The 17,859-nt window shown below is 43.6% G+C and overlaps 5 protein-coding genes across 5 annotated transcripts; 4 read left to right on the top strand and 1 right to left on the bottom strand.

Moving 5' to 3' along the window:
- Window positions 1-341: 341 nt before the first annotated feature.
- On the top strand, window positions 342-4,418 carry CSUI_008095 (uncharacterized protein; the record flags this gene model as incomplete). Its single annotated transcript, XM_068068234.1, has 2 exons — window positions 342-482; window positions 819-4,418. Coding segments are annotated over 2 exons (930 nt in total), but the record flags the coding sequence as incomplete, so codon positions are not given.
- A 108-nt stretch (window positions 4,419-4,526) lies between these two features.
- CSUI_008094 (uncharacterized protein) lies at window positions 4,527-5,630 on the top strand. The gene has a single exon (XM_068068233.1). It carries the CDS (start codon window positions 5,270-5,272, stop codon window positions 5,396-5,398), a length of 129 nt encoding a protein of 42 aa, XP_067919793.1. The 5' UTR covers window positions 4,527-5,269; the 3' UTR covers window positions 5,399-5,630.
- Window positions 5,631-6,459: 829 nt separating this feature from the next.
- Window positions 6,460-17,817, bottom strand: CSUI_008091 (uncharacterized protein). The gene has a single exon (XM_068068230.1). It carries the CDS (start codon window positions 13,806-13,808, stop codon window positions 10,044-10,046), a length of 3,765 nt encoding a protein of 1,254 aa, XP_067919790.1. The 5' UTR covers window positions 13,809-17,817; the 3' UTR covers window positions 6,460-10,043.
- Window positions 9,346-10,242, top strand: CSUI_008093 (uncharacterized protein; the record flags this gene model as incomplete). Its single annotated transcript, XM_068068232.1, has 2 exons — window positions 9,346-9,698; window positions 10,053-10,242. Coding segments are annotated over 2 exons (543 nt in total), but the record flags the coding sequence as incomplete, so codon positions are not given.
- CSUI_008092 (uncharacterized protein) lies at window positions 13,924-14,972 on the top strand (the record flags this gene model as incomplete). The annotated part of the gene is made up of 2 exons (XM_068068231.1): window positions 13,924-14,043; window positions 14,769-14,972. Coding segments are annotated over 2 exons (324 nt in total), but the record flags the coding sequence as incomplete, so codon positions are not given.
- Window positions 17,818-17,859: the final 42 nt, after the last annotated feature.

The following is a 17,859-nucleotide window of genomic DNA, read 5'->3' as shown; positions in this document are numbered from 1 at the left end:
TTAAAGATAGATAGACAGATAGGAGGTTTTTTTAAACATGAGGCTTTCGAAGCCTTCTTAAGATTTCCCAATACCGTAGTAAGTAGGATAAGTTCTCGTCAAAGGAGAATCTTTTCTTCGTCTTTCTCTCGGTGTATGTTTGAGATGTTTATACCACTAAACTTTCCGTCTTTCATACATGTACCCTAGCACTGTTGTTCATCACTATGAATGTAGCTTCTCTCTTTCGCTCTGATAGGAAAGGCGAGAAGGGTCTTTTTTGTCTTTCTTCTTTTCTCCTCTCATGTGACAGTGTGCTTCTTTTTGTCTGTGGTGTATGTACACTTCCCGTCTTCCTAGGACGTGGCGGAGCGTATCAGACACATCTTTCTCTCGTTCTTCGGGCAACCCGTGTGACGGAATTGACGAATTATCTTATCATTTTAGCTCATCTCCAACCTGATCCAGAGGGCAAGTATCCCGTCACGCTCGCTTCTTTGACAGTAAGTCGATACTCGCACTCTCTCCTGTACAGACAGCTCTACCTCTCTGTTTCATCATCTGTCTATCTTTCTATTTGAGGGCTCTGTCTATCGTGTGTCATCCATATAATTCACTCTGCTTTCATTCATCCTTCCTAATCTACCAGTCTTTCTTTCTCTCTTTCTCTCCTTCACCTGTCTCTCTCTCTAACTCACTCTCTATCAATACGTTCTCTATCCACGCTCCTGTTGCCACATAACCTTGTCTTTCTTCTTTCATCTCTCCCCTTTTTTGCGTGTCTCCTATTTAGCTGATGCCTTCTATCTACATCGTCATTTTGTTTCTTTTCTTTATAGGAATGTCTAGAAGAACTGCAGATTCTCCAACGTCTTAACGAAGATCGACTCCAGCTCTCTCCTTCTCCATCATCTTCTCCTCTCTCAGGAGATCTTTCTCTCCCCCTCTCTTCTTCTTCTACTGCTACAAAGCCATCGAAGCTCCATGATAAAGCGACAGGTCTAGCCGGAGGTCATTCAGGTCAGAATCCCTCTTCTTCTTCTTCATCCAATCCGCTAGCCTTACCTCTTACAGCTCATGAAATCTCCTCGAATTTAACGTCTTTCTTTCAGAGACAAACAGGCTCGTTACTCGCAGATGCGCATGCACGCCAGCAAAGTGCGGGATCTGCTTTCTTCTCTGGGGGGTTCTTCTCCTCTTCTTCTTCTTCGTTGGGGCTTTCCTCGTCATCTCTTTCTTCTTCTTTAGGAGCGAATAGCACTCCGAGTCTTCATAACTTCCCTACCGGAGTGATCCTGCCAGGCCAGACGATGAGCGGAAGGAAATCGACGTCTCGGCATGCATCGTCGCTCTCCTTGTCTTCGTTAACAGGCGCCTATTCTTCGTATATAGGGCTAGGAGGAGGTGGAGCTATCTCCTCGAAGAAGAAGGCTTTCTATGCGCAGATCGATCAAGAGGTTTCTCTAGGTCTACAGAGAAGTATTCTACAAGGAGATGCCTGGCTATTAGATGGAGATATCCCTTCATCTTCTTCTACGAAATCTTCAGGTAGTTCGGCAAATTCAAACCAACACAGAGGGACAAGTGACGGACGGGGGAGCGACGGAGAAGCTCTTTCATCCGTGTAAAAGGAGAAGAGACACAAGGCACGAAGGGAATCTATACAAGACCAAGAGATGATCTAGATTCTTTAGATCTCTCTATCTACATAATGTGCTGAAGAAGCTCTTCAAACTTGGACGGGTATATATACGAGAGTTGCCTGTGTCTATAGAAGAGAGAAAGAGAGAAGAGAGAGATGGAAGAAACAAAGAAAGAAGAGGAGAGGATGATTGATGCTTCCTTGTCTTCTTCACACCTCCCTTGCCAAGAAAGAGATGAGAGAGAGGAATAAAAGAGTAAATTCATGATCTAAACATTCTCGCTCCATCCCCATCTCTCTCCCAAGGTCGTCGTTTCTCCTGCCTATGGAGGAGCAATTCAAACACCTCTCTATCTTTCCTTTCTCCCCCCCCTTCTCCCGAAGGCTTGTATATAAAAGAACAACAGAGTGAAGAGGATGACGTGTGCTGGGGGTGTCTCTTTCTTCTTTAGAAAAGAAAGTGCACTTTCGAGTCCTGTCTCTTGTCTTATCTTTCCGAAGATTTCTGTCTGTATCGATTGACGAGCAGGCTTAACACGAGGCTTACAAAACAAAAGGTGCTTCTCTCTGTGTCTCCTTTTCCTATTTCTATTTTGCTTTGCTTCTTAGCATTCTTATCGATGGGAGAAGAAAAGGAGCCGAAAAGCGTGTGTTGTTTTAATGTAGAGAGAAGAGAAAGATGGCGAGGGGCAGTAGAAGAAGAAGAAGAGCAAATGGCCCTCTTCTTCTTCTTCTGTCTCTTCTCTCTTTTCTTGGCATTCCATAGTGTCTACTGCTTGCTATCTTTACATAGACATGCGATAGAGAGATAGATAGATAGATTAAAGATAGATAGATTATAGATAGGAGGATGGGGTTTGATATAATGTTGGTATGGTTTCTCTTGTTAAGGCATGTAGATTTCTCTCTCCTCTCATTTCATACAGACCAGCCCTACTCTTACTCCTATTAATACTCTTACTACTTCTTATGCGACGTATCTATGGAGGTGTCTTGACACAAAGTATGGGGATACGTACACATATATATATATATATGTGTATATATATATATATATATACATCTGTCGCGAGCTACATATACGTATCCATTTACATATCTATAGATGTGTGTATAGCCCGAGATATCATCAATTTCAACTGGATACAAATGCATATACATAGATAGATATATAGATAGATAAATACAGAGGTTGCGGGGAGATCGAGAGAGACTGATACATGGCTTGTTGGATAGTAGTAGGTATGATGTATGTATGCGCATGTGTGTACGTATGTATAGATGTGTGATGTATGTATTCCCCTGCAAGAAGTAGAGGAGATAGAGACCTACGGGAGGGATGGCACATGAGCCGCCTGCTGGTGGATCGAGTAGCGCGTGCATCTCCCCAGGGAGGCAAATACAAACGCTCTCATATTCATATCCCGTCGCATACATAAGGATACATATACATATATATTCATGTATGCGCGACTATACATATTTATATGTATAATATGAAGAATGTAGAAGACAATGAGATCCGTCATGCAATTTCTTTCTTTTCTTCCTTTCTGTCTCCGGGTGTCTCGAGCTAACCATGAGCTCTCGTAGATAGATAGCTAGATGGATGGATAGATAGCTAGGTCGATAAATAGATAGCTAGCTAGGTCGATTAATGAGAGGCTCCTTCGGTTGTATTAGGTGTCCCTCTCCTCCCTCTTCTTTTCTCTTCTTCTTTCTTTTGAAAGTGATGGAAGATGATAAGAATGACGGCGTTTTCTCTTAGGACTCCAAAGTTGTGTCGATGTATGGTTCTGCTCTCCTTTGTCGCCTGCCGATGCGCGCGATGCCCAGCAGATGTGAGAAGCGGAGACAGAGACAGAGACAACAGACTCCGCAGGTGTTTCACCATTTGTCCTTTTTGTAGTAGTTATGAATCATATCATGATCGTCATCGTAGTCGTAGGGTGGGATGGGAATGAGAGATGTAGGAAATCTCGAGGAAAGAAAAATCTGAGTCGATTGATCGATCGCTTTCTTCATTTGGATTGTGTTCCATCATCCTCGCCTCCTGTCTCGGGTGTCTTTTGTGTGGAATTGTTTCTCTTTCTTTTCTTTCTTCCCTTCTTTCTTTCTTTCTTTTTCACCGTGGAGGGCTTTCTTGTTTAAGAAGAACACCTCTTCCATCCCCCAAAAGTGACGAGGAGTCATTCTCATACAAGTCTAGTCTTTCTTGCATGCCAGCTCACAAAGGAGACAACCTCTGTAAACGAAGCCGCATGCACAGAAAGGAAGATGACATAACTCTCCTTCTCCCTGGGGTGTATCTCCCCCCTCACGTTCTTCCTCGTCTTGCTGTTGTGGGTATCGTCTTTCTTTTCTCCTTGTCTCTTCGCCTTCTCCCGGAAGTTTCGTCGGCTATGCCTTCGTCAGAGAAGCGCAGAAGTCTTTTCTTCTTCTTCACACATGAAGGCTTTTGCTACTTTCAGCACCCTTCGGCCTCTTGGTGTACATACACCTACGACTAGTCAGTCCTACAGATGATACAGGCAGTTCATTATGTATAGAGAGAGACGCGGGTGTAGTTCTGGATATGTGGAAAAGCATCTAGAGATAGAGAGCTCCCTCCGAATAAATCACCCCGCAAGAGTAACATACGCGCCTCGAAACGTGATAAGTAAGATGTATCCATATATATATATATATATGTATCTATCTCTATATGTACATTGAGGTGGGCAAGAGACTGCTGTAAGCGCGTAGCATTAGCTATCTATCTTTCTCACATACGCCTTCGATAGACCATTCTTTCTCTATCATCTGTCTAATGTAGCCACAGACAGATAGATAAAGGTAGTCGCAGAAGATAATGAAGATCTAGATTCTTCAGATAGATCGGGGCAGGTTCTCAAAAGAGACGCCGCAGACAAAGAGGCAGGAAATTCTCATCCAGACTCCAGGCGTTTCATACACTCCCAGATGGAGATTTTCTCCTCGCCGTGAATCTAACCTAGATTTTGTATCATAACTGTATTACGCGGCTCATGATCAAGATGTGCATGCATAGAGATACACATATATAGAGATATATATGTATATATGGAATAGCCTTCGACAGCGCGATCAATCTGCTTTGCTAGGACGGATGTATATCTACGTATAGATATCCTTTCTGTTAGAGTCTCTTTGCCTGAGTTGATTAGAAAGTTGAGGAGATAGGCACAACTACGGGAGAAGACAGAAGGCGAGGTGACTCCGAATATAAGGCGAATATGATGGCGCGGGGGGAGTTAATCCTATGAACGATAAAAGTAGGTGTCCAGTAAAAAGGAAGAGAAATAAAATCCCCCCCCACGCTGCTCTTGTTCCCAAATGAGAAAGAGAGAGAAGGAGGGGAAAGTTTGAAGAAGAATGTAAAGAAGACAGAAAGGGTTGCCGCCCGCCGTCGCCGCTGTGTAAAAGTCAGGAAGAACCCTGCAGTCGGCAAGATCGCGTCGATGTCTCCCCTCTGACGATTTACTACGACTTGATCTTCTCTTGTCAGAAAGAAGAAGATGCAGGCAGTGGTATAGAGATAGATAGAGAGTGTGGAAGTCTTTCATCTTGATATGTCTTCTACATGTTGTAAAGCTTCTATCTGTCTCGGAGATGTGATCGACAAAAGATATGACTGAAGCTGTTCGTCATCTCCATAGTAGGAGGAGGAAGCACGAAGATCTCTTTGTGCCTGTGGGGTGTCTTAGCGACGAGGTACATTTCTGGATACCTAGATACATACTGGAGATACGAATGTAGACATACGTATAAAGACATGCCAAGATACGAATCCTTATTAAAATGTGTATAAAGAGGTATTTGTGCATATGCATGAGAATGTATCTATGTAGGCATATATATGTAGGTATGTAATAGATGAGATATTCTCTTTTTCTCTTCGTGTTCGTGAAGTAGCTGAACTCTCCCCAAGACTGGGGATTCTCTTTCTCCGAGTTAACTCTCTCCCTCTCTCTCTTTTCTTGGCCTATGGATTCTTCGTCGATTATTCTTGGTCTTCTTCTTTCTACTCGATCTCTCTAACTTCATTCGATCATACACATACAAATATATCCATATATATATATATATACCTATATATATATCTACGTAAGTATCGTCTTGAAGTATTGCAGCTACCTGGAGTTGATAGAGCGATAGATTCATGCAAGGTCCTTGTATTTGTCTCCTCTTCGGATTTCGTATCTTTCTTATACACCTCGCAGAGAAAAGAACTTTCTTCGACCCCGATCGGCCTCCTCAGCTAGCCTTGCTTATCTGTTTGATCTTTCTTCTTCTTCTTTGTCCTTTTTCTGGAGAAGGAAGGAGGCGTCGAGAGGCGGCTTTATCTCGAATCGATCATTCCTCCTTCCTAGGTCCAGCCATTCATTCATTCTCTCCCCATGGGGAATGTAGTGCAGCTCGAGAGAAGTACTAGTAGATGATAGATACAAAAAAGACATAGAAAAGATCGAGTGAAGAGAGATAGATAGCTAGCTAGCCATGCAGACTTAGAGGTCTAGCAATTACTAAATAAAGCCATTCCATTTCTTATACCTCCTCACCTACAGTGTCTATATTGGATCTATAATCTATCCATCTATCTTCTTCTACCTATCCTCTTATCATTCAACCTGTCTCTCTATCTTCCTGTCTTCAAGCTATCAATCTCGCTCTATCTATCTATCTATCTCTCTTTAATCTATCTACCTACATATGTCGCTCTATCTCTATATCTCCCTTCATTCTATGTATGGTAGTAGTAGTAGTAGACATCTAGATCCACCTCATACTCCTACTAGGCAACTTTTCCTCTTTATTTCCGACACGAACTTGAACCAACACATTTCTTTCTCACTCTTTCTTTCTTTCTTTCTCTCCCCTTTCTTTAATACAAATCGAAAAATCTATCGAGGGCTTTAAAAAGGAAAGAAAATCTCCACCCCCACACAAGAGAAGAGAGAGAGCGACAGCGAGGAGTGTTGGACCTGTTAAGTGAAGACAGAAAGAGAAAGAAGAAGAAAGAGCAGGAGGAGGAGAAGAAGAGATATAAGACAAGACGAGATAAGGGAGGAGAGAGACAAGGCCACGAAGAAGATTACGGGGGGCGGTAGAAAGCATGTCGGAAGGTTCAAAAGGCATGACGACCTTAATCATCGAATGCTGACCAACGTTACCTCTCCTCAGAAAATGAAGAAAGAAAGAAAGAGAAACCTTCCCGGGCGATCATAAGAAAAGTCATAAGAAGGACCATAAAAAGAAGAAACACGCCAAGAAGAAGAAGAAGCACGAGGATACAAACCGACGCACGTGAAAAGAAAGAGAGGAAAGAGAAGAGGAGGAAGAAGAAGAAGAAACAAGAGGAGGAAGAGCAACACGAGGGGGGGGGGAAGAGCGCTCGCTCACCTCAGACCATCCGAGACACAAGAAACGAGAGAGAGAGGGAGGGAGAGACACAGAGATGAATCATCCATCTATCAACCTTCACACCATCATAAGCACATCTCATGACACGCAAAGAAAAGAAAAGAAAGAGTGAGAAAGAAAGAAAGTTTACACAAACCATAGGTCATGAATCCAAGAAGAAGAAGAGGAAAAAGACCCTCCCAACGAACAGTCAAGTGGCTCGTTCCTTTTCTTTCAACTCTTCCCTTCTTATCTCTTTCTTTCTTCTTCCTTAGCATCTTTCTTCGAGATCTTCTACGCTTCCCCTCTCTTTGCTGAGAATGGCGAGCACCCCCCCGTCAACCGCAGAGGTGTATGTACAGAGAAATGAAGACGGAGAGTGATTCTCTCTGCACGCCACCCCCAGCCTTCCTTTCCTTCTTTTCTTGAGGCGTCAGATCTTCATTACTATGACCGCAGATGAATAAGCACACTTTGAGATATACAACACACATGCAAAATGTCTACACGAAACAGAAGAAGAAGAAAAAGAAGAAGAAGCAAGGAGTCGGGGGCGAGGCGACTGATCAAAGAGCGACAGTGAAATCTTGGATACAGACGAAGGAGAAAGAAAAGAGGAGAAAGAAATGAGGAGAAAGAAAAGAGGAGAAAGCAAAAGAGGAGAAAGAAAAGAGGAGAAAGAAAAGAGGAGAAAGCAAAAGAACAAGGAGATCAACATGGATGACAAAGGAAAGGAGGGAGGGAAATCTCTAGAACTTCGTCATCTTATACACTCCCTCGCCCCACATATACACATATACATATCTATAGAAGAGAAAAAAGATATACATATATACAGACATCTCTCTTTCTCTTTCTCTTCATTCATTCATTCTTTCTTTCTCTCTGCATTCTTACTCTCATAGAAACACAACGACTTCCTACTAGTTGTATTATGAGCAATACTATTAGTAGATGAAGAGACAGATGTGAAAAGAGAGAGATGAGAAGACGGGCCGAACCAACGACAGACACACATATGAACGTCCGGTGGGTCGCCTCAACACGCACGCGCAACGCATCCGCTGCTCCTCCTTCGCCTTTCTTCTTCTTCTCTTCTTTGAAAGAAAAAGAAAGAAAGAAAGAGAAAGAAAGAGGGATGACGAAGGACATCTACGATCAACAAGAAGAGGAAGAATAAGTGGACACCCATTTCTTTCTCCGCGTGAGAAAGATTGACTTCGTAGAGCTTCTTTACTTATTTTATCTAAGAATCTTCAAAACTTCTTCTTCTTCTTCGTCTTCTCCCCTTCTTCATCCCTGCCTGTCTGGGACTCTTACGGAGACAACAACTACTACTACTACGCCTTCCTCTCTCTAAAAGAAAAAAGAGAAACCCCCCATGCTTCTTCTTCTTCTTTTCTTCATTTCTTGACATATCATACCCATCTACGTCTTCCTTTCTTTCTCTCTATAGATCTCTATGACTTCATGCACCCCCCCTGCATGAAGTCAGAACAGGTATCTATCTATCTTTAATCTATCTTTAATCTGTCTCTCTATGTCTATATGCATATATATCAGTAGATAGATATGTACAAAGTGGTATTTCTTCTATCTGGATTATCTCTATCTTTACTACATGGGTTGAGGTATCAACGAGAAGAGAAAGAGACAAGAAAGAGATACACAGAAGACAGATAGATAGATTGATCGACACATCCAAGAAAGGAGAGGCAAATTGGGTAGTTCTTTTCTCCTTTGCTTGTATGTTACGTAACCTTCTTTCCCTCCTGAAGAAAGGATAGAAAGAAAGAAAGAATAAAAGTTGCATGCAGCGCTTCATTCATACAAACCACACATGCCCAAAACATATCTAAAATCCTAAGAGAAAGAAGAAGAAGAGCATTCGCGTTCATATCTTCCTTCTTTCTCTTTCCTTTCCCTCTGGAGCAGGTAAAGCAATTCCAAATGTTTCGCGCTTTCTCCTCCCAGAAAGAAGCACTATATCGCCTGCTTCAATACGAAGATCGCGCATAGCTTTCGGGTGTATGTACACCGCAGATGCATCTCCCTTGTGGTCAGAAACAGACCGATACATAAAAAGATAGATGTAGACAAATAGACTACCGAGAAATAGATCGATTAGAGATAGAGAGATAGATAGACTGAAGATAGATAGATAGATAGACTAAAGATGGATTGAAGAGAGATAGATTAAAGATAGATAGATTAAAGATAGATAGGTAAAGTTGACAGGTTGGTGACCGGAGAAAGATACATGAGAAAGAAGTTTATGCTCTTTGATATCCTGTTTGACAGCATGCAGGAGGAAGGAGGAAGTAAACAAGCGCCTGGCCTCCCTCGGTCCTTCCATCGCATCTTCTTTCTTCTTCTTCTTCTTCTTTTCACTCCGACAAAGAAAAAACACGCGGCGCCTCAGGGGCCTTATTCAAATCATAAAGTCACATGAAGCAAATCTTCTTCTTCTTCCTCTTCTTCTTCTTCCTCTTCTTCACTTCTCAACGATAAGAATGATCAAACAATCCCGCCCGAGACACGACAGAAAGAAAGAAAGAGAAAGAGACGTTTTGTCGCCCTCCTTGTTAATCCCCATGCATCATCCCCCCCGGCGTCTTTTCGTGCATGCAAGACGAGAAGGAAATGAAAGAAAAAGGTCTCTCCTTCTTCTCCTTTTCTTTCTTTCTTTCATTCATCTTCTCGAGTTTGTATGAGATAGATGGACGGAAGTAGATAAATACCAAATCCCCCACGTATCAGATAGAGGGGCACATATCATCTGTAAGTAGATCTATATACACAGATCGAGACACATAGAGACAAAGACAGAGAAGAAAAGAAAGAAAGAAAGAAAGAGAGAAAGATCTTTCTCTTCATTCCTTCATTCACCGTGATGCTCGTGTCTCTAAGAGATCTATTTCACGTCTCTTTCTTTCTTGCTCTGTCCCCCTAACGTCTTCTTCTTTTCCTACTTCTCTTTCTTCTTGTGCGTTCGCTCCCTTTACTCTAGGCCCTCGAAGATTCTAATGACGACGGCAAACCAATGGATGAGAGGAAAGTTTAAGACTGCTGTAGCTGAATGGCTGTATGGATCAGAAAATTCCTCGCCCTTCAGGCTCTCTAATAAGTTCATGTGTCTCTTGCAAGAAGAAGAAGAAGAATACGATACGAGACCACGACAAGAAGAAGCATCACGATAGTAGGAGATCTTCTTTCTACTACTACTACTGCTACTTCTTCTTCTTCCTTCCTCTTCTTCTTCTTCTCCATTGTCCGAGGAGGAAGATGAAGCAGTACCATAAGGATACTGACGATGGCGAGGAGGGAGAGAACAACATTTCCAACAAGAAGAGGAAGACACCCTCTCTTCTTCTTCTTCTTCTGAGTGCATGCATCGACCTCCTTGCTCTTTTCTTCTCTTTCTTCTTGTATTGTTTTCTGTCCCGTGCCGTTGGTTCTCCTCTCCTTCACTTCTTCTTCTTCTACGCAAATCACCGCTCTCTATTCTCGACTCTCTTCTTTCTTCTTCTTCTTTCTGTGGATCTAGAGGATGACGAGTCTCCACACGAGATTTTTTCTTCTCCGTCTCTCTTGAAGAAGCCGACAAAGAGTTGCTCTCTCCTTGTTCCCCGGGGGCTCCTTTCTCTCTTGCTTTGACCCTTTCATTCTTTTCTTCTTCATCTTGTAAAGTCTGCTTCTTCTTATCTCCGTTTTCAACACATTCATCTTCTTCTTCTTGTTCGAAAGATGCAGGAGAAGATTGGCGGGTTGAAGTGGGATCTTTATGACACTCTAAAGAAGACGTAGGCGATGACGCCCCAGTCTGTCCTTCCGTAGTTAGCCATTGATAGTCCCTCTTCTCTCTCTCTTCCTCGTTCTTCTTCTCTTCGCTCTTCCTCTGTCCCCTTCCTCTTCTTTCTTCTTCTTCTTCATCATCGGCTGAACTCCCTACTGGGACAATACGAATGGATAGATTGTCTCCCTCTTGGAGCGAGAAGCGGGGAGTGCGTAGATCCTTCTTCTTTGTCGCTTTCGTCTCGAGAGAGGGAGAGGTGGAATTGGATCCTCTCTTTGATTTATCTTCTTCAGCATCTTCTCCATCTCCTTCATTCTTCGGCTTTTTAATATGAAGAAGAGATTTCTTGACACCACCCTCTTTCTCTTCTTTTTCTTCATTTGCAACCCCGCTCTTAGAGACCACGCCATCCACCGACTTCTCTCCCCCTCCTTGTATCGTTATCATTCTTAGACCTCCTCCTTCTTCTTTTCTTCTTCTTCTTCTTGCTCTCCTCTCTTCGCTTCTCTTTCTCCTTCCTCTTTCATCCTCTTCTTCTTCTCTCCTACAGACGACACATCTATCCCTTCTTCTTCTCCTCCTCCCCCCCCCACCGAGAATGGACAGTCGGTTCTTCTCGACCCAGATAAGAGAAAGCATCATGTGGTAGGACGTAAAAAGAGCGAAGACGACGAGGATTCCGAAGCAGATGTCGACAGTATAGTGAATGAAGGTTAAGTCGATGAATACTATCGAGACAACTCCATGAAGAATACAATACAAACCTAACAGATTCCACGTACGAATCGCTCTATGACATCTCGAGAAAACATCCAGACAGGAGAATCTTCTTTTCTTCAAAAGACTCCTCCCTGTCGAACTTCTCTCCCCCGCGTGCATCTCTCTTTCTCTTTCTTTGTCGGAATGACGGTCTTCGTGTCTTGCATCATCTTCTTCATCTTTCTTCTTGTCCATCCGAGCTTCTTGCTTTCCAGAGGAGATCTTCTCTTTCTTACTCTTCGTCTCCTCTTCGTGTTCTCCATCTTCTTCTTTTGTCTTCTTGCACAGAGAAGCTTGAGCGGGGGTGTGAGATTCTTTCATGGAAGATAAAGACAAAAGAGGCGACGAAGCCAAATGTCTCTCTTCATGAAGAAACACACGATGACAAGGAGAAGAAGAATGCATATGTGATGACGGGGAAGTAGGAAGAGTGATAGTAGTAGTGGTAGAATTCGTAGGACGATTGAAAGGAGAATGACTCTTGTCTTTTCGAGCGTGGATCTGTCCTTCTTCTTCTTCATTCTTCGTCTCTGCAGCAATTTCCTTCTTCCTTATCTTCTCTCCCTTCTCTCTTTCTTCTTCTACTTCTTCAGTGTAACCTTTCTCTTCATTATCATCTTCTTCTTCTTCCCGTGTAGATCCAGCGAAGACACTTCCCGAATATAAGACTTTCGAGGTATGTAGCAGCAAGGCGTTATCAAACTTTTCTTCTTTCTCTCTCTCATCTTTCTTACATGGCTCTTCCTCTTCCTCTCTCTCTCCCACACACCCGCCCTCTCCTATCTTGATCATCCTCTCATTCTCTTCTTTTTCTTCTTCTTCATCCTTCCCCTCTTTTTCTTCTCGTCTTTTCCTTTCATCCCGACCATCTCTTTCATCTTTCTTGAGACTTTCTCTCTCTTGTTCTCCAATCATCTTCCTTTCTTCTTCTTGTTGTTCTCCCCCCCCTTGCTCTTCTTCTTTTCTTCTTCTTCTTCTTTCTCTCTGCTTCCAAGGTGCCTTGTTCACGAGAGATCCGCATCCTTCCCGAAGTTTCTCCATGAAGAAATAGAAAGGAATGATGTCCCCGCCTTCTTCTCCCCCCTCCCTCTCCGGTGGATTACAGTTAGCATAGTACAGCCACGTAGCAATACATAGACAGAGACTGGAAGTATGACCGGAGACTATCATATCTGTACACAGACTAAGCTGAAAGAAAGAAGCCTGGAGAACATGCCGTATGAAATCTCCAACTGTCTCCACCTCAATCTTTTTACAGTCGAAGACCGGGGTAGGCATGGTCGTTAGAAAGATGGCGATTCCTCTGATGATATAAAGACTGCTTAAGAGAAACATGAAGCGATACAAGATGAGAAGATTCAAAGGAACCCTGACAAAAAAGACATGCCTTAGCCCTGTAATACATAAGAGAGACACAGCTAAGATATCGGGGATCGTCGAAGAGACACCTGGGATCGGCTTGCCTTTGAGAATCCAGTCATGAAAACGATCATGCAGCTTAGGCTGGGGATCTTTGAAGTAAAGATAGTCCGAAGTGACACTTCCAATATTCATCAGAATATCCGCCGTCAGAAAGTAAACGACAAGAAAGACGAAGCGGCTCACAAAGAAATACAAAGGCCGACGTCGCGATGGAGCTAGCCAAAAGCATGGAGGAAGAACTCCATCTGAAGAAGATGAAGAGGAAGGAAGAGGAAGATGGCGACTGGCAGAAGAGGAAAAGGAAGTAGAAGAAGAAGAAGAAGAGAGTTTTGCACGACGATCACATGATGACGAGGATGAAGTAGTAGTGGGGGGGGGGTGATAAACCTGAAGAGAAGAAGAAGAAAACACCCCATGTCGATCAAATTCTTCTTCTTCCTCATCTTCATCGTCTCTTCTTTGGTCGAAATCTTTCTCTTCTTTCTTTCCTGCAACGACCACAACTGCTTCAAGAGATGCTAGGGCACTGCGTCCATTCTCTTGTTCTCTCGCTTCTTTTCTCCCGGAAGAAAAAGAAGAAGTGAAAGAAGAAAAGCGAGAGGAAAGAAAGCGACGGCGATGTGTCTGGGGAGAGCGAAGATCCGATCTTCTTCTCCCTTCATTCGTCTTATATTCGGTTCTCCTAGAATGGTGCTTCTTACATTTTCCATCATCAGGTGGAATTCTCGGGTGTCGTCTCCAAACCACATTCGTCCCACCAAAACAGCTCAATCCTTTCAATTCCTCCATCTTCCCTATGTGTCGAAACCTAACCTAACTAGCTAGCTACCTAGCTAGCTAGGTCGATGTCTAGATAGAGCGGCCTTTCTTGAGGACAACAAGAGAAATGGCGTCTGTGTATCTGTCCACGAAAGATTCTCTTGAAGACGAAGAAGAAGGAGAGAAGAAGAAGACGAGTGGTAGACAGATTTCTATACACATCAATCTCTCTCAAAATCTCTACAGGGAGAAAGAAACAAACCAAGTAGGTAAGGAGGAAGAGGAAGAAGGCGATCGATCGATAGCTAGACAGTAGACAAATCGATCGACAGGTAGATCGATAGCATGGGTTCCAACCTAGGCAAACGTCTAAGAGACCAAAAAAGACCTTTCTCCTTCTCACTCCTCATGAAGCCATGGAGAAGGAACATTTCTTCTTCTTCTTCTGAATCATCTCCTTCCTACTGAAGTTCTTTCTTCATGTAGATTTTGCATGTGTTTCTAACTCTTTTTGGATGAGAGACACGCGGTCGGTCCAATGAAGAAGAGGATCTTGATAGGAGCTGAGAAGATTCCTTCTTTCTTCTATTCCAATCTAGCTCGGAGATATCTTTCTTGTCTCGAGGAAGAGGGAAGGTGACAAGGAACAAGCGAGATATAACTGAGAGAAACTCTATCGATCATCATGTACCTGCTTAAAGACCGCCCACATTCATATGCAAATACATACATATCTCTATATCTCTATCTATTGACATATATAGATAGATATAGACAGATATGTGTCTATATACCTCTATGTAGATATATGTATGTGTTATACCTATTTCGAGGCGATGGAGAGAAGGGGGCAGGGAGCTAGTATGCATGCAATGTGGCTAGCATGTATGTCCTGTACATAGTATTTTGTATGTGGTTTAAGTGATGTGAATAGTGTGGATCTTTCTTGAGTGGTCAAGACTTTCTGTCTGAGTGCATGCATGCATGCAGTTGGGCCCAACGGATCATCTCTACGAGGAGGAGAAGGAGAAAAAGAATGTTTTACCTTCTTTCTCTCTCTCTCCCAAGAGACTTCATGAGCAAGGGGAGAAAGAAAGATGCAGAGATGTCAACCCTCTATGGAGAAGAAGGAGAGGAAGTTTGACCGTTTTAAGAAGGGACCTTTTCGATCCCCCTTCATGCCAACAAAAATGACTAGACACGTCAGAGATGTCTCGCCTGCTAATACTACTACTATTACTCCTAAGAAGGAGGAGAAGACACCAGCCGGGGGGTGTTACTCTCTTCTAGCATTTTCGCATCGAATCTCGAAGGACTAGATTTCGTCGACCTCTTCTTCTTTTTCTCATGATCTTTGGTCTTTCTGAAGAAATTGCCGAGAAGAAAATAAGAGGGAGATATCCCCACTGCGGAAGAAGAAAGGAGAGATCTGATTTAGAGTTCTCTCTCTTTCTTTTCTTCCTTCACATCAACATAGAATAGACACACACATCAGACACCACCCACATCAGCTAGCCATGTCTACTGGCCTCCAGGTAAGGCCGGCCTCGAGCGGGGAGGAACACACAGACAGATGGCCTCCCTGCGTAAGGAGAAAGGACTGACTTCGTCCTTTTCTTTTTCTTCTTGAAAGGTTCCTGCGATGGAAAGAAGAAAGAAGATGAAGGGACGATTCCTGTTTAGAGAAACGTCGGGAGAAAGATGAGCTGTGAACGGAGAGGCTCTCTGGGCTTCTTCTCGTAACTGATCTTCCTCATAGAAGATAAGAAGAGAAAGGCATCGGTGAGGGTAGATATCCTTCCTAGCAGGGGTGATAAAAACGAGAGTTTTGAAGAAGACAGAAAGACTGCATGCACCACCTCCATACAAACGACAACCTACCAAGAAGACCTGGAGAGCCACAATGAAGAAGAGAAAGAGACACAAGGACCTGGAATCGAGGATGCGTTAAAAACACGAGACAAAAAGGAGAAAGAAATGCCTGCGCCTGTGTGCTGGCAATGGCGATAAAAACCCCCGGAATGAAGAAGAGAGAACGCACAAAGAGATAAGACGCATCCGGTCACTGCAATGAACAAGACAAGAAAGGGGCGATGCAGGAAGGAAAGAGAGTTAGAGAAAAAGCATACCTGAAAAAGGAGACAACAAGATGAAAGCACAAAGATGTCAGGGAGACCTTCTTCTTTTCAAAGAAGAGAGAGGAGAATAACGAAATGGAAGAAATGAAGGTTGTTCGGAGAATCGAAAGAAAGACGGAAAGCAAATGGATGGAAAAAACCCACGACAACGGCTCTTCTGGAGAAACAACTGACGCATGCCTAGATAGATTACAGACAGATAGTTAGATTGAAGAGCGATAGATCACAGACAATTCGATAGATAAATAGATGCCGTTGCACGGTCAATTATTGTCTTGACCGTAGGAAGGAATGAAAAGTGTTTCGGGGAAACAACGGGAGGAGAAGAATTTAGAAAAAACAAGGGCCTCTCTCTTTTTCTTTCGAGAAGAAAAGAGGAAAAGCTTGACAATTGAAAAAACACGGAAAGACAAAGATGACGATGATGATGATGATAGGCGGCCCTCTCTTCATTCATGCGGATGGTCGTTCGTTAGTTAGCTGCTGAGTCCATTCTTCCGCGGCGGGAAAGCGCGGAGAAAAGAATCGATCGAAATGGACGAGTTTCTCTGCTGAAACGACTCATATACGCATCAGCTTAATTAGTTCCTCAACTGGTTCAAAAGACAACTGACTAGCTTCGTTTTAGGGTCAAAGAAACAAGACCGCTGGACTTTTGCGGAGGAGAAAGGACGGCAAGAAAACATGCGCGATTCAACTAGATAAAACAAGGCGGATGGGTGAAAGCTCTTGAGTGGAGCATGGAACAATCGAGCGCTCTATCGACAAAAGGAGGGGAAATAGATAGAGCGAAAAAAGAAGGAGAGAAAAAACCTTTCAGCCATCGGACAACAGCAACAATGATCGAGTGTTTGAGAGACGGACGGAGGGAGAGAAAGAAGTCTGTATGAGAGAAAGAGAAAAAAAAAAACACCCACCGCTTTCTCCTGTTTTAAGGAAAAGTCACTTACTCAGTATTAAGAGAGAAGAAAGACAGAAAGCAACAAAAGCAATCAAAATAAGACAAAGGGGCGAATGAATGACTGACTAAGGCGCCTCCAAGCCGACCGACCTCGAGCCCTCCCTCCCTCTCTCCCACAGTGAGAGTGAAAAGAAGCTTAGGGCAGGTCAAAGAAGAATAAGTTCGTCTCTCATGTCTTCTTGGCCAGGGATCCATCAATCTCCCCGGCGTAATCCTCATCTCCTTTTCTCTTCTTCTTCCCCTTCCACTTCTTCATTCATTCATCTATCCGTCCATTGCAGCGCCGGAGAAAAAGGCTCGGAACTACCAGTAGTAGCAGTAGAAACGCTTTTCGGAGCAAGAAGCAAGTAAAAAGGAACGAAGCACGCGACGACGAAAACTCTTTCCTCCCTCAGACAACAACCTCCGTCAATTATGATGCTGAGGGCCCGCTAGGCAGTGAACGAACGATCTCCGTGGTCGCCTAAATAGTGGGGGTGGGGGTGGGAGACGACGACGGCGATGAGTAGGAAGTAGCAGCAGGAGGAGGAGTAGCAGCTCGGTAGGACAACGACCTCTCGGCGGGAGGTCGGACTCGAGTTAAAAAGAGCGAGCTCTCTCTCTATTTCGATCTTCTTCTACGAGAGAAGGAAGGGGTCCTCTTCTTGTTTCTTCATTGTCCCTACTTGAAGCGGTAGTAAGAGAGAGAGAGAGGAGACATTTTGAGGCAGAATCGGAGAGAGAGCGACGGAAACCTAGGTGAGACAAGATAAGGATCAAAAAGGAAACAAGAAAGGTCAATCAGCAAGTAACGCCTCCCTTCACCGACATGGCTGGATGGATGGCGCGACAACAACAGACTCGGGAATGGCAAATTCTCTTTTTCTTCATTGTCTTAAGATGTCCTTCCTTTCTTGCAATCCAGCGGAAGAAGGAGAGCGAGCGGGGAGGGAGGTTTTCTTCTTCTATAATAAGGGTTGATGTCAGGAAGCTCGCGTCCTGA

This window comes from Cystoisospora suis (genome assembly GCF_002600585.1).
Source record: "Cystoisospora suis strain Wien I chromosome Unknown contig_4440, whole genome shotgun sequence".
NCBI classification, from domain to species: domain Eukaryota; phylum Apicomplexa; class Conoidasida; order Eucoccidiorida; family Sarcocystidae; genus Cystoisospora; species Cystoisospora suis.
Note: the sequence above shows the minus strand (reverse complement) of the source record. Positions and strands in the feature narration are given on the sequence as shown.